This window comes from Coptis chinensis, chromosome 8 (genome assembly GCF_015680905.1).
Source record: "Coptis chinensis isolate HL-2020 chromosome 8, ASM1568090v1, whole genome shotgun sequence".
NCBI classification, from domain to species: domain Eukaryota; kingdom Viridiplantae; phylum Streptophyta; class Magnoliopsida; order Ranunculales; family Ranunculaceae; genus Coptis; species Coptis chinensis.
In genome coordinates, this window is record NC_141463.1 from 77658707 (window position 1) to 77674681 (window position 15975).

Here is a 15975-nt window from a genome sequence, read left to right on the forward strand (position 1 = left end):
TCACATTATTAAACTACAAAGAAACTAACTAACTCTATTACATCTGTCTCAAAACAAAACTGTACACTTCAAAAAAAATTAAACTAGAATACTCCAAGAGCAAATCCAAATCACGTGTCCTCATCCATTGCACTCCACCATCTATGTTTCCAAGAACAACCCCACGTTGCAAAACAAAGCAAACATGGGTTAGCAAATTGAATTTGCTGGTATGAGTAAGACTAAAAATATAAAATAGTATAGTAGTATGTTCAATCTTTCAAATCAAGAAATATACTATTACAATCATTTCAACTTGGAAGACAATTTAGTTTCGTATTCTCAAAATGGCATGCAGTTTCTTCCCAAGTAAGATTTCAACCACCAATATATATTTCCAAGAAATCTCATATAACAGTATTTATCATTCTTACTTTCCAAAATAACTCACAATATAATTACCACTTATATTCCACATATTACATACACATATGACAACTTATTTAAATATGAGTTTGATACACTTTACCTTTAAGTTAGCACGTCGTCTTAGGGTAGGACAACATCTGTGCATAAAAAGTTATTAAGTCCTACCCTCCTGCAAAACAAAGTTAGATTTCCCAAATGTAATCATTTATAGTATACATCTATTTCACTCTCACTGCAACCATCATGAGTATATAATACGGCATAATATATTGCCAATATTAACATTCATGTCACATCACCATATCCATTATATCATAATATATCATCAATCATATCCAACAACTCGCTCATACTTAAAGCCAATATTTTTCTTAAAAACCACTCGTCTGCTTATGAGAACGAGAAAAATATCACAACCAAGGAGTACATTCATCCCTTGTGAGTATCAACATCACACAAACCACGTATATATTTCTCATAAGAAATCATGTACATCATAATACATAAATATTCATATGCAATAACTCGGTCACAAGTAAAATCAATATTTTACTTTGCTTATTAATTATCTCGTTGACTCATTTATTAAAAGACACTGCTCAACCTTTAGTTCATACTCCACGATTTGCACTTCACACATTTGCCAAATCACACATATCCGTGTGCCTCACTCACACCGAGTACCACTACAAGACATATGTCCCAAGTGGGAATATTGCCTCCAGAAAACATATTTTCATCTTATAAACTCATAACTTGTAGTCACAGCCATCTCTGGGCTTTCCATACACATACACAAAGCCTCTTTTGGGCATAACAAAATATCAGGTCATTCATGGCACATTCAATGAATATCTTGGGTCATTCCCACCACATTCAAAGAATACCCATCATAACACTAACATATTATTCATTGCACATTCAATGAATACCTTAGGTCATTCCCGCCACATTCAAGGAATTCAGACCTACATTCTCGTACACTTAAGAAATATAGCTCACCCGCAAGACGAATGTCTTGGTTCCTCTCTAAGGCGGCTTTTCACATGACATCATTAGTCATAAGTATTTCTTTTCATTTCTTTTCATCAAAGAGGCGTGGAGAGATCTAAAGATGTGGGCGACACATTAAATTTTCACTGGATACTTTTACACCAGATTTTAACACTCAAGATGTCACACCCTAAATTTCGACAGAATTGAAAAAATAATATTTGTTCCCGACTCTTCGATTTTCGAGGTGTGATGCACTCTCAACTCCCAAAAATCCGTAATCAGTTTAAATACGCAGATAATTAAAAACCAATAAAAATTTAAGATAAACAAAAGTCCTCTTCATTTCCCAAGAACTCACAAATATGATTAAATTACAAATCTCCTTTCAACAACTCTTTAATTATAATTATAACTGAAAATACAAAACAACATTTGTCTAAGCTAAAATCTATTACACCTTAAGGGAAAACAAAACATATCCTGAATGCGACGCTAATGCAAACCACAAGCAGTAACCAACCTTCTTCAACATTAATCCTGCCAAGACTTATCAACTATGTTCATTTAATGAACACACCCGATAAACAAACATGCAAATCGGGTCAGCATTATAAATAATGCTGGTGTGAGTAGCCCTAAAATACAAATTATACTTATACATATATATATACACAATCCATAAGGCATTTGGTTCCTCCACCGAGGCGCCTTAACTTCCAACGACTAATACAACATTCTTAATTACAAAAATTAAGGCAGGTAGTTCCTCAACTGAGGCGCCTTAACTTTCCACTAACCACACAACAAACAATATGCATAATAAATAAGGCATGTAGTTCCTCCATTGAGGCGCCTTAACTTCCCAACCATAATACAAAGGCATTTAGTTTCTCCACCGAGGCACCTTAGGTTCTAACTAAACTAAAAACTAGTCAAACATATTCTATACTTACCGCATTTCATGCTCAATTATAGAGTGGTTCGTCTCTACACAAGTAATTAGTTTGACCCACCCTTCTGCAAAACTATATACAATCATATATTTAAAGATATATCATTAACCAACATATTACCATAATTATATTATTTAAGGCTTTCTTTGTATGTCCCTAAAATCACGTCGTATCTATGTCTTATCTAGTTTCCCTGGCTACCACAATCGCTACCCAACGCCGAACATGTACATCCACATGCCTCCCCTCACATAATGAACCACTCCGTGCGTAGCTACCCTAAGCGGGATATCGCATACCAGGTAACCTTTACACAAAAGCCATTATGTGAGTACTGCTACTATTCGGCATAAAAATATCGCGCGTCTCGTTCTAATTTTGCGAACGGAATAATCAAACCACTATTCGGCTACGCCAGTAGGGCCATTCAGATTCACTGAAGCGCCAGAAGGGCCAATCAAATTACTTACACCAGAAGGGCCATTCAGATTCACTGAAACGCCAGAAGGGCCAATCATATCACATATGCCCATCACTAGGGCCAAATCACATGAGTTGTGGTAGCTAGATTCTAGGATTTTCGTTACGTAATTTATTCAGGTGTCATACCTTAGTATCTCATAACCATTTCACTCTATCATGTGCTAAATAACTTATTGCACTAAGCCACCATATTTGGAAAATCTCAATAATAATTCTTGTTCTATCTCATGTCAGTATACTTAATTGTACTGAAGCTCAATGTTTCTCGTTATAATAAAAATCTACATTATCACGTGCCAATACTATTCATTGCACGATATCCAAGCATCTCTATATCAAATCTAAAAACTTATTATTTCACGTGCCAATCATATATTGCACTACACCATATGGAATATCTCAAGCCTTCATAAATACTACAATTCATTTAATACAACTCAATCAATCATTTTCAATATATTTATGCTCAAACCATTGTGCATATAAATAGTAAATAAATAATCAAATTATATGTCTATTCACCAATGTCAAATGAAACGACTTTAAAAGAAAAACAATTCAAATTCAATAATTATTTAAATCACAAGTCAAATGAACTCAATTAAATGTAGTCCATGAATCTAAGTCCATATGTAGTTTAATTATCATAAAACGTATATATCTAAGATGGGCCATTTGTTTTTGCCTCTTATAAGACCTTGAGGTCTTATAACCTCTTATAAGATGTGGCCCAATTTTTTTTTTTTTTTTTTTCATTACAATGATTATTTTTGGTTTGTTTTTGCCTCTTAGAGGCATTCTACTATAAATGTCTTATAAGTGGCTCCAATTCTATAAGTACCAAAATTAGATCTACTTCAATTCTATAAGTCTTATAACTTGAAAAATGACTCAAACACCCCGTCCATATACCCCTAACCTCATTTATCTCTTCTTTTCTTTTCAACCACTTGTCGCCACCACTACCACCACCATTATCACCACCACCACTACCACCACCACCACCACCACCGTGCTATAAAACCACCACCACTACCACCACCATCATCACCTCCACCACCAAATAAACCACCACCATAATCAAATTATATGTCTATTCTACCAATGTCAAAATGAAACCACCACTACCACATACGACTTTAAAAGAAAAACAACTCAAGTCCAAACCACTATCATATTTTTTTTTTGAAATAGTTATGGGGTTAAAGGCAATTATCCTTATTAGATCATTAAAAGGAGGCACACAAAGATAAAATCGACATGCAAATCACCGTGCTATTAAACCACTACTACCAATCTGCCAACTAAAAATTCCCAAAACTAAAAATTGATTTGAAATCAAAATCAAACTATATTTTTGTTTCAAATTAATCTATTCATGTTAAATGTGATGTAAAGTAGGGTTATATTTGTCAAATAACCATCTATAAGATGTTATGTATTTGTTTTTTCTATTTTTACAAGTGCTTATAAGAAGAACTTAAAATGAAAAACAAACCACTTTATAAGACCATCTTATAAGACCCTCTTATAACACATGGTCTTATAAGACCCTCTTATAACTTAACCCAAAAAAACAAATAGCCCCTAAGTCTTATAAGAATTACCCTCTTGTTACGTGCCAATATTTATATGCTTTACACACTACTCACGTCAATCTTAATTAGATAATGACAAATAAATTTATACAAGCTTCCATAGCATTTTAGCATTTGATTTGTCCATACAATTTACAACATAAAACGTAGCACAATTAAACAGTCAAAAGTCCCCAATCAAAGCCCAAAACCAAAACCCAAAAGTCTAAACACTTAAAGGCTCAACTTGACCCATTCTAATTTATATGGACCGGCCCAAAATAACAATAGAACTGGCCCAAAGAAACAAACCTTAGTTCCGGCCCACAGGTCCACAAAAATTACTTAAGCCCATAACAAAACTTAGAAACCGGCCCAAGAAAACTAATTAGTTTTTGGCCCAAACAAAACCAACCCACTTAGTTCTGACCCAGGCCCAGGCCCAAGCCCAACCAAGTTGTCTCCCTCACCAGCTTTTCTCCTCCACCACCAGCTCAAATTCCGGCCACCAACTCTCCTCCTCCCCCTTTTTCAACCCAGCGGTTTTGACCCTCGTCAAAAACCAACCAACTTTAATACACACACCACTCCCTTTCATCCACTGTCGAGATCACTCCCAAATCTAGATCTCGACCGCCATTAACACTCACCTCAAGCTTCAACAGCACTCTCCATCAGTACTCACACACACCCACGACCACCAACCGTAAATTAACCAACATATAACACAAATATAACAGTTCAATTAATATACCACCACCACCACAACAGTATCGCAATATCACATTCGCGCCCCCATCAACAACTTCTCGAAGCTTCGACAGAACCCAACCAAACCTCCATTTACATACCCAACCCTTTACAATAACAACACAACACTCTTCAATCATACCACAACACTACAAGTTCAAACCACAGCAAAGAGTTCAAACAAATAAAGGCAGGACGATTCTTGGGCTCGCGCTGCCATTAACGAGCCCATTAAGCTTCAGTACTATATTTTTCAGAGTTCCCCAGTTCACAGTTGCAAAACAATATGCTAACAACATTTACTACAATTCAGCAGGATGAAAAATAGTGACAGTAAGCATAACAATAAAAATGTATACTGAGCGGAAACAAAACTCTAACAGTAAAGCTTTTTCCGTAGATTCGGTAAAATAAATTTAAAATATAACTACTCACATTAAGTAAAAGCTCCACGAATATCTCCTAGTCCGAATCGTCGCGCTCCAACCCTCTAGCAAGCGAGCCGTCTCCATTTTTATTTTATTTTTATCCAAAAACCTTATTCTCTGGAAAAATATAAATATATACCTAGGTTTGAAACCTAAACCCGACACAGACTCGGGCCCATAAATCAGGCCCACCTATCCCAAATTCAATCCAACCGAATTTAAAATAATAAATTAATAAATTAATAAATACAAATTACAAATACGGGCGTTATACAAGAGTTCTCATTTATTATAATATTTTCATTACAAAACAAACATTGTCTCAAACAATAATAGAATCATTACTAAAGATTCCAAACACAATAACTAATTAACTCACCTCATTATCAATTATATAAATCATAGATATCAAAATGTTCAATCAGGAATAACGTATTAGTTAAATGTCTCGTGAATACATTTTAAACAACCACAATCACGTATACAATTAAGTACTAACATTGTACACATATAGCTATCATAATAATTAATAACTAATAACTAATATATAATATAGTGGCTGCACTTTTGCTCAAAGCTGCTTACGTATCCAAATCTTTCAAGAATAGAATCAAGCCTTCGTAGTTCTTATCAGCCACATAGTCAAAGTCAAAGAACAATAAAAATTCATGCTTTAAGGTTGCACACTTCATTTCCCTTTCATTCCTCAATTATATATATATATATATTAAGCACAAATTTTAATGTAACTTGTCACGTGATATAACATAAATCTATACTAACATTTAGTGTATATGCAACAATTGTACTTGGAATATAATACAAATGTGAAATTAAGCAATCAAGATTCCAGACACTCATATGTCTAAGTAAAATCATTTATCTCATTACAATAAGAAAAGTTAACTAGAGCTCCTTTAAAAAGAAACCATGGTAGGTTATCGAGGTAACTTGCCAAAACAATAACGTTTCCTATAGCCATCCAAATGATACACCACTTGATTATTTGAAAACTAAGATAGGTATACTTACTTTTTCATGTAGAACTCAAAGTCCCAATGTCATTCTATCTCAGAGTAAAAATAGTTCAAACTTGGTAAAAATCCAAATTTTCAGCAAATTAGATTTATGACAGACTATCTTATGAATGACACAACGCTTTCCACAGGTGTCCAAATGCATCAAGGCTTTTTGCGTTGAAAATCTAACACACAGAAATTACTCTTATGTTTTACAAAAATACTCAATCTCATTCTAAAAGTTCGAAAACTAGGCTCGAACACAGTGCACAAATTGATTTATGACGTACTATTTTATGTTAGTCAAACTTCCAGACACCATAATTAATTCCACAGACCTCGGAATGTGACGAGGCCAATTGAGTTGGAAAGAAGCCTCAGAAAACTCACTTTTTCATGTTTTGGCAAGAGTTTGAATCTAACTCTAGCTATGTGAAAACTCGATTCCAAACCAGACACAAATTCGGCCCAAAAACAAACTCTCACCCAAAGCCCATCTTAAACAAAACTTAAGCCCACATGTTTCTATTTCGGCCCAAGTCCAACTCAAACAAAACTTAAGCCCAAAAGTTAATATCTAAAAAAAAACACTCAAGCCCACAAGTTCTATTTCGGCCCAAGCCCAACAAAAAAAAAAAAAATGCCATCACCTCCTTCTTCCTCAACAGCTAGGGCTGGAAATGGTACAAGATGCAACCCGAATCCGAACATATCCGAATCCATTTTAATAGATATGGTTTCTATGTTTGTGACAAGAATCCGACTCGAATGTCTGAAAACCCGAATCATTTTAATAAGATTTATATTTTGATGCCTAAAAATTAATTTATATCTTACATTTATATATAAAAATCATTAAAATAGTGTATTTTTTGGTGTTTTTTAATAGATATGGATATCCGAAATTCAACCTGAATTCGGATGGATCCAAATATGGTAAAGAGTTTTGAGTGAAAATCCGACCCGAACCCGCTCCATTTCCAGCCCTATCAACAGCTCACCCCTCCACCGATCAACCACCAACCTTTGTCCCCTCTAAACCCATCGTTTTTAACCCTCACCAAAAACCCAATCTTTCGATACAATCAAAACTCGATTCCCCCACTTCTCACAAATCGTGTTCGACGCCATTAACAACCTTGAGAGCTTCAACAGCACCCATAAAATCCACCGAAATAGTTGGGTTTTGATCACCAACAAAACCCAACACTATGCTATACTAAAAACTCGATTTCTTCACCTCCACCGAATTCGATCTTGGCTCCATTACTACCCTTCAAAGCTTCAACAGTACCCAATAAAACATCAATTTAACATACCCAACACTTTACAACAACAACCAAGAAATTTAAACAGCCAAACACTTGATTAAAACACAACAACCCATATATTCATTCGATAGTATACCACAACCCTTACAGCCAATCTACACCGGCAGTATAAAAGTATTCAAACACACATTGTTTTAACTTTAAAGAGAACAATCTTGACAGAGCACACAAAATAATCTATAACGACAGCAGAATGAATAACACTTAACTAACACAGTTATAGTTATATGAAATCATTTTTGTATAAGCACAGTTATATGAAATCAATTTATTTCGAGAGAAAACACTCAATGAAGTTCAATGAAAGATTTAAAAATCTACTCACTCGTGATACGCTCCTGCTATCTGCTTTCTGTGTATAGGGCACAACCTGCGCTCAGATATAGTGTGTATAGGGCGCGACTTGCGCCTCAGGCTTTCGAGACTCCAGTGATTTGAGTGTGACCCACGCCCCGTGTTTCTCAGGCCACCAAATTTTGTTGTTTCCTATTTTGTAAACAATTGTAATCTCTTTAGAATTCAATCAAGTAAATATACACTGAATTGAATTGAATTCTCTGATTCTACATGGTATCAGAGCCAAACCATTGAAATTCGTTGCATTGAATCTTTGAATCTTAAACCCATTCTTGAATTCTTGAATCTTAAACCCCTCTCACAAAGTTTTATTTTTTATTTTCTTCAAAAACCTAAATTGTTTGTTTTTTTTCTGCAATGGCTGAATCTGACAACAATTCTTCAAGGATCATTCATCACCACTACACCCCACAAGACAACTCAGCATTCCCAAAAACTGTTCCATTAGATGAGTCCAACTATACCATCTGGGCTCCTTTCATGCGGATGCAGATTGGAGCAAGGGGAAAGCTTGGTTATTTGACTAATGCAAAGGTTGAACCGCTTAGGAATTCGTCCGAATATGAAGTTTGGGCAACAGATAATGAAAAGGTAAAAAGTTGGCTTATTGATTCTATGGAAATTTCTCTTATGAACCGTTATATTCGTCTTCCTACTGCAAAAGATATTTGGGAGGCTGTGGAGAAGACCTTCTATGATGACTCTGATGAAACTCGAATTTTTGAATTGAATACAAAGTGTTTTGAAGAAAAGCAGAATGAGAGACTTATTCCTTCCTATTACAACGAATTAGTGGCTATGTTCTAGGAGATTGATCAGAGGGTGACCTCCCATAATAACAGTGTTGAAGTTGTAGTCCATGAAACGTCCACGATGTCCAGAATGCGTGTTCATATGTTTTTACGTGGCCTAGATCAGGAGTATGATCAGGTGCGTGGAGAGATCCTTCGGAAAGAACCTAAATTTTCCTTGGAACAAAGCTATGCTTACGTTCGTAAGGTTCAATCTGATAAACAGGCTATGGGGCGCTCGGTATCAATTGAATCCTCTGTCTTGGCTGTTCATAGCAAGACAACTCCTCCAGTTTTTTCTGGTCCTCCACGCCATCCTAAAGGTAAATCAAATCCTTGGGCAGATAAAAAGTGTGATGTTTGTGGAGATTTGGGTCATAGCAAGGAGAGATGTTATGAAGTGATTGATTATCCTGATTGGTGGGACTTCTCGAAGAGGCCACAAAAGAATTTAAGCAAGGCCGCCATTGCTAATGTTGTGAATGGAGACAATGTTTCGGCTAGTGTCGTGCAATCAGGTATAAATGGTAAGGTTATTTCGAATAATACATGGATAATTGATTTAGGTGCATCTGACCATATGACAAATGACCCTAACTTTGTGAAAAGTCTTAGACTTTCACCTCAGACCGCTGTTTCTACTGTTGATGGTACTCCAACTCCGGTTAGCAGAGAAGGGTCTATTGAGTTATCTAAAACCTTCACTCTTGAATCTGTCTTAGTTGTTCCATCCCTTGCTTATAACCTATTGTTTGTTTGTCAAATTATCCTCGCACTTACATGTACTGTGACATTCTATCCATCTTTCTGTGTTTTTCAAGACATTCTAACTTAACAGATTCTTGGTTATGGTGTTAGAAAGGGGAAATTGTACTACCTGGACTTGACAGAAACTGGTGAGAAACAAAAGAATTTTCTGGGGCAAGCTAATTAGGTTAATAGGGTCGAGAATGCAAAAGAAGTTGTCTGGTTATGGCATCGTAGATTAGGTCATCTATCTTTTAGTTATTTGAAGAGGTTACAACCTCAGTTATTTTCAGTTGTTAGTGAGTCTGAGTTTCATTGTGACATTTGTGAACTGGCCAAGAGCCACCGTATTTCATATTCACCAAGTATTAATAGATGTCATGTTCCTTTTATGAAAATTCATTCTGATGTTTGGGGTCCTGCCAAAGTTTCTTCTTTTTCTGGAGCTAGATATTATGTGACTTTTATTGATGATTGCACTCGCATTACGTGGGTGTCGTTACTGAAAAACAAAAGTGATGTATATGGGATGTTTACTGATTTTTACAAAATGGTTGCGACGCAGTATCAACAATCTATCAGGGTCTATCAGTCTGATAATGGTGGAGAATTTGTGAATGGCCTCATGTTTGAATTTTGCAAAAGAATTGGAATTCGTCATCAAACCTCCAATTCTGGTGCCCCCCAACAAAATGGTTTAGTCGAACGGAAGAACAGGCAATTGTTGGAGGTTGTTCATGCTTCCTTGTTTGGCATGAATGTACCTTGATCCTATTGGGATGAAGTAGTGAAATCAGCAACCTATGTTATCAACCGTACTCCCTCACGGGTAATTGAGTTCCAGAATCCTTATTAGAAACTCCATACACTTTTGTCCATCCCATCTATGCCTAACTTGGAGCCTCGGGTATTTGGATGTACAACTTATGTTCATATTCCACAACCAAAACGAAGTAAACTCGATCCTCGTGTGAAGAAGTGTATTTTTGTGGGTTATGCTGAGTTTCAGAAGGGGTATAGGTGTTATGATCCGATTAATGCCAAGATGTATATATCTCTTGATGTCTCATTCCATGAATCAGACCCGTATTACTCAGGGGGAGTTTCCCAGTCTTCCCTTCAAGGGGAGAGTGGCGGTGAAGGGAATCCTGATGTCTTTGAAGAATTGGAACACTTGGAGGAACGATTTGAAGTTCCTGAAGCAGAAATTGATCCTATAATAGTAGACATAGAAGCACATGATCTGGATGTATCTGAAACTGTAGTACATGACATTTCCTCTTCTACATTAATAACTACATATCTCGATCAGAATGCTCTGCCTCAGGTACCTTCTATAACATTTAATGAGTCTGTTGGGGTAGAAAGTCTTGAACCTAGACAATCACAAAGAGCTAGTAAGGGAGTTCCTAAGAAACAATATGAACCAGACATCAAAGCCAATGTTAAATATCTTATAGCTAACTCTATGTCTAACCATAGCCTTTCTAAAACTCATGCACTTGTCATAAATTAATTGTCTACTGTATCTATTCCTAGTAACGTGCAGGATGCTTTGAAATATTCAAAATGGAAAAAAACAATGAATGAAGAATTGGAAGCCCTTCAAAAGAATGTAACATGGGAGGTAGTTGATATACCTATTGGAATGAAGACTGTTGGATGTCGTTGGGTGTTTACTGAGAAGCTTAATGCAGATGGAACTATTAATAGATATAAGGCGAGATTGGTTGCCAAGGGATACACACAACGTTATGGAATTGATTACGAGGAGACTTTCGCACCTGTAGCGAAAATCAATACAGTCAGGATTTTAATTTCACTTGCAGCAAATAGAGATTGGCCCTTGCACCAACTTGATGTGAAGAATGCATTCCTGAATGGGAACTTGGAGGAGGAAGTATACATGGATATGCCTCAAGGTGTGAAAAACCATCCCAAAGATGTTGGAAAGGTGTGTAAACTGAAGAAAGCTTTGTATGGCCTGAAACAGTCTCCAAGAGCTTAGTTTGGAAGACTTACACAGTCAATGAAAGTTTTTGGGTACAAACAGAGCAATTCTGACCATACCTTGTTTATCAAACACAAGGATGGTAAGATTACAGCTCTAATTATGTACGTTGATGATATGATCGTTACAGGAGATGATCTGAAGGAAATAAATGAATTGCAGAAGTATTTGTTGGAGGAATTTGAAATGAAGGATCTAGGACAACTAAAGTATTTTCTGGGTATTGAAATTGCAAGGTCTAAAAAGGGGATTTCACTCTCACAAAGGAAGTATGTCCTTGATTTGCTTGCTGAAATCGGGATGTTGGATTGCAAACCGATGGAGACACCCATTGAGAAGAATCACGAACTCGCCATTCATTCTGACCAAGTTCCTACTGATAAAAGCAGGTATCAGCGTCTTGTAGGAAGGTTAATCTATCTATCTCATACTAGACCTGATATTGTTTATGCTGTGAGTGTGGTTAGTCAATTTATGCATTGTCCTAGTGAAGAATATATGAATGCAGTCTTTCGTATACTGAAGTATTTGAAAAAAACACCTGGCAAAGATTTACTATTTGGAAAGTATGATGCATTGGATATTGTTGGATACACATATGCAAATTGGGCTAATGATAAAACTGATAGACGGTCTACATCAAAATATTTCACTTTTGTCGGTGGAAATCTTGTTACTTGGCGTAGTAAGAAACAGAAAGTTGTTGCCAAATCGAGTGCAGAAGCTGAATTTCGAGGTATGACACAGGGAGTATGTGAATTGTTATGGATTCGTATTGTCTTGATGGAATTGGGCTTCGAACGTCAAAAGTTTATGGATTTACATTGTAATAATAAAGCCGCCATTCAAATTGCACATAATCCAGTTCAGCATGATAGGACAAAGCATGTGGAGGTTGATCATCATTTTATTAAAGAAAATCTTGACAGGAAGGTTATTCGTTTTCCGTTTGTAACCTCTGAGGAGCAATTAGTTGATGTTCTTACCGAAGGTGTATCCCACAAGGTGTTTGACAGCTCAGTTGACAAGTTGGGCATGATTGACATCTATGCACCAATTTGAGGGGGAGTGTAGAAAGCAGTATTCTGTTTTCTGTGTATAGGGTGCGACCTGCGCTTAGATATAGTGTGTATAAGGCGCGACCTGCGCCTCAGGCTTTCGAGACTCTAGTGATTTGAGCGCGACCCGCGCTCGTCTCAAGTGTAAACAGGGCGCGACTCGCGCCCCGTGTTTCTCAAGCCACCGAATTTTGTTGTTTCCTATTTTGTAAACTCTATATAAACAATTGTAATCTCTTTGGAATTCAATCAAGTAAATATAATCTACAAATTTCTAGTAAGAAGCCTCCTTTATTCTCTATGTGTAAAACTATTTTTTTTTTTTTTTTTTTTTTTTTTTTTCTCTGTATAAAACTCCCTCTGTGTTAAAAAAAAAATCTCCGTGTGAACTCCTGTATAAACTCCTCTATGTGTCATTTTTTTTTTGAAAATCCTCCAAAAACACAGGAACCAAAATTTATCTCTTTATCTTTCCTATCTTTATCATTTTTTTATTTTATCTATTATTATTAATATTATTATTATTTATTGTATTAGGAGAATATAATAAAAAAAACGAGGTGTTATAAAAGTTATCATTGTAAAAGGAAGTTATAATATATTTTTTGACGAGAGCTAATAGAGAGATCCTTGAGGCTGTTGTGAGGAGATGTCAGGGTAGGTGTGAGATCTTTCGAGCGTCATTGAGAAATCATTCTTGTGATTCTCCTATAATGCTCTATCAATGAGGGAAGTATTTCATAGCTGCCCGTGGATGTAGACATAGTGTGGAATTGGTTTTCTGTGTTGTGTGTTTTTTGTGTGGTTACATCCCAAATTCGGTTCTCTTCTTCTCTTTTTTGGATCTCTGCTTTGGGTTTAAATCCCCCAACACGATGTGGATCCGCAAAAATGGAATTTCCTCACTTTCTTTTTTCCTTTTCCTTCCTTTCAAGGTGCACTGCTCTTAAATGACTCTGGACTTTGGAGAGATGTGTTTTTGTTGTACTATTTGAAAGACTTTACTCACTATGTATTTTTTCGATAATTAAGACTTTACTCACCATGTGTGGTGTGCTTTTACTGGTTGTATCCAAACCGTAAGTTTAGCCTATGAATTATCGACATGGAAAGCTAGCTAACTATGAATAATGGGAATAGTTAAAAATGACATATATGCGTGGAAGTTCTTACTCAGTGACTCCTGAAATGTTGAAGCTTTCTTTAATACTTATCGATATGTCATGTCTCATGTGTGGACTGTGGACATTCTCAGCGGAATAAATTACGAAATTTCTACAATGTAACATTGGGTTTGCTATATAGATATGCTTTACCAAAAAAAATTAGATAACTATGCCAATTCGTGAGACTCAATAGATACTGCAATATTTCAAAATTTTGCATAAGTTTTGCTGTGGAAAAGGTTGGAAGCAAAGGTTGAAGTATTGAACATCAGCTCTCGGGTGATGGACTGATGATGAATTGATGCGATCTTTTATAGCTTCGACAAAGTGGGGATATAGGTGATTTCTGTAATCGTGCGATTCGCGAAAAGAATGTAAATGATGAATCTGACTAGTGTACTTCCCACGGTCCACTTTATGAATGGAGGCCGTATTTCCCAAATTTTGATTGTGGGGAAGTCGTTGTATTTTTTTTTTGGCAAACCTGTTTTTGTAAGTTTTAAATGACAGCATTAATTCGGGGATTAATCTCATATTTCTGGTATCATCACCCATATATTTTACCAACTTTGATAGTTTACAGTTTCGCGCTTGTAAAATGTGGGCAAACCTCTGTTTTCACTTTTTAAAGAGACCAGTAACTCTCCATAGTGTACAAGCGGGTTTGAACCCTAGACCTTTGGTGGAGAAGTCGACTTAGCTGAATGCTATCGTTGAGTTGTTGGGTGAAGGATTGTTTGTACAAGTGTAGACCATTTAGAATAAATTCTATCGGCTAGATAGTAACTCATTTTGTATTGCCGACCATTCACGGTGTAATTGCAATGAGAAGCATCACCACGCATAAATTTGTCAAAGAGGTGAGAACGTTGACGTCGCTGTTTGAACCCGCCATACCAAAAAAAGCGTGTCAAATCCACAAGTCTTTATCGGCAATAACTTCCAAAATGATTGTAAGTTTCTTTTTATGTCCTACATGTGTAACTTGTCATACCGTAGGACACATTTCTTATTGCTAATGCATACAATCCAAACTTCCAAGCATACCCGGAAAGCCACGATTTTCACTTTGTGCAAGTAGTCGTTGAATGTCTTCTTCATTTGGAGCCCTCAAATATTCTTTCTCGAAGACCGCCAATATGACATCACAAAAATGCCTCAAGCTTTCGAAAAGGGTGCTCTTTGCGATTTGAACATATTCATCTCACGCATCCGCACTGCAACCATATGCAAGCAAACGAATGCAAACAACCACTTTTTACATACTCGTCAAATATGGCTTTCCAATGTCATCAACCTTGTATGTGAAGTATTTGTCATGGTCGAAGACGACTTTCAAGATTCGGAAGAAGAGATGACGGTGCATCCTAAACCTCCTACGGAAGATATCGGGGGATACTTCGGGTATTATACGAAATAATCCCTCATAATCTTATTGTGAGCCTCGATTTGATCACGATCTATCGAGGACCGAGCCTCGATGATCACGAGTAGCTTTATGCATGTCTTGCAACAACGAGAAAATAGGTACAAACATGTTCTCATCGTCATTCATCATATTCTCATCTTCGGATGAGGAGCTTGATTCAACATAGAGAGAAGAAGAAGCCATTTTGAATGTGAGAAAAAAAGTTGCAAAGTTGAGAATATGAATGCAAAAAGTGTGAGTGAAGGTAAAGTTGAGAAATTTGTGGTCTATAAAGTTGACACAAGAAACGAGGTTGGTGGTTGAAGAGTTGATGGTTGAGGAGTTGAGGGTTGAGGCTTTTGATGACAAGTAATTGTATGTGAGTGAAAAATTGGTTGAATTTGGCTAAGTCTAAATCGTGTTGAGTGTCTAGAAGGTACGGACGATACAGTGTTTGTCGTCCGTCCATTTAATTAAAACAGGAGACAGACG

General features: G+C 36.4%; 1 protein-coding gene across 1 annotated transcript; it reads left to right on the forward strand.

Annotated features, from left to right (window-relative positions):
- Positions 1 to 8659: 8659 nt before the first annotated feature.
- On the forward strand, positions 8660 to 9109 carry LOC147483187 (uncharacterized). Its single transcript, XM_086579509.1, has one exon. The coding sequence runs from the start codon at positions 8660 to 8662 to the stop codon at positions 9107 to 9109; it is 450 nt and encodes a 149-aa protein (XP_086435635.1).
- Positions 9110 to 15975: the final 6866 nt, after the last annotated feature.

Coding starts and splice junctions, on each gene's coding strand:
- LOC147483187 (XM_086579509.1), top strand. CDS start 8,660: ATGGCTGAATCTGACAACAATTCTTCAAGGATCATTCATCACCACTAC.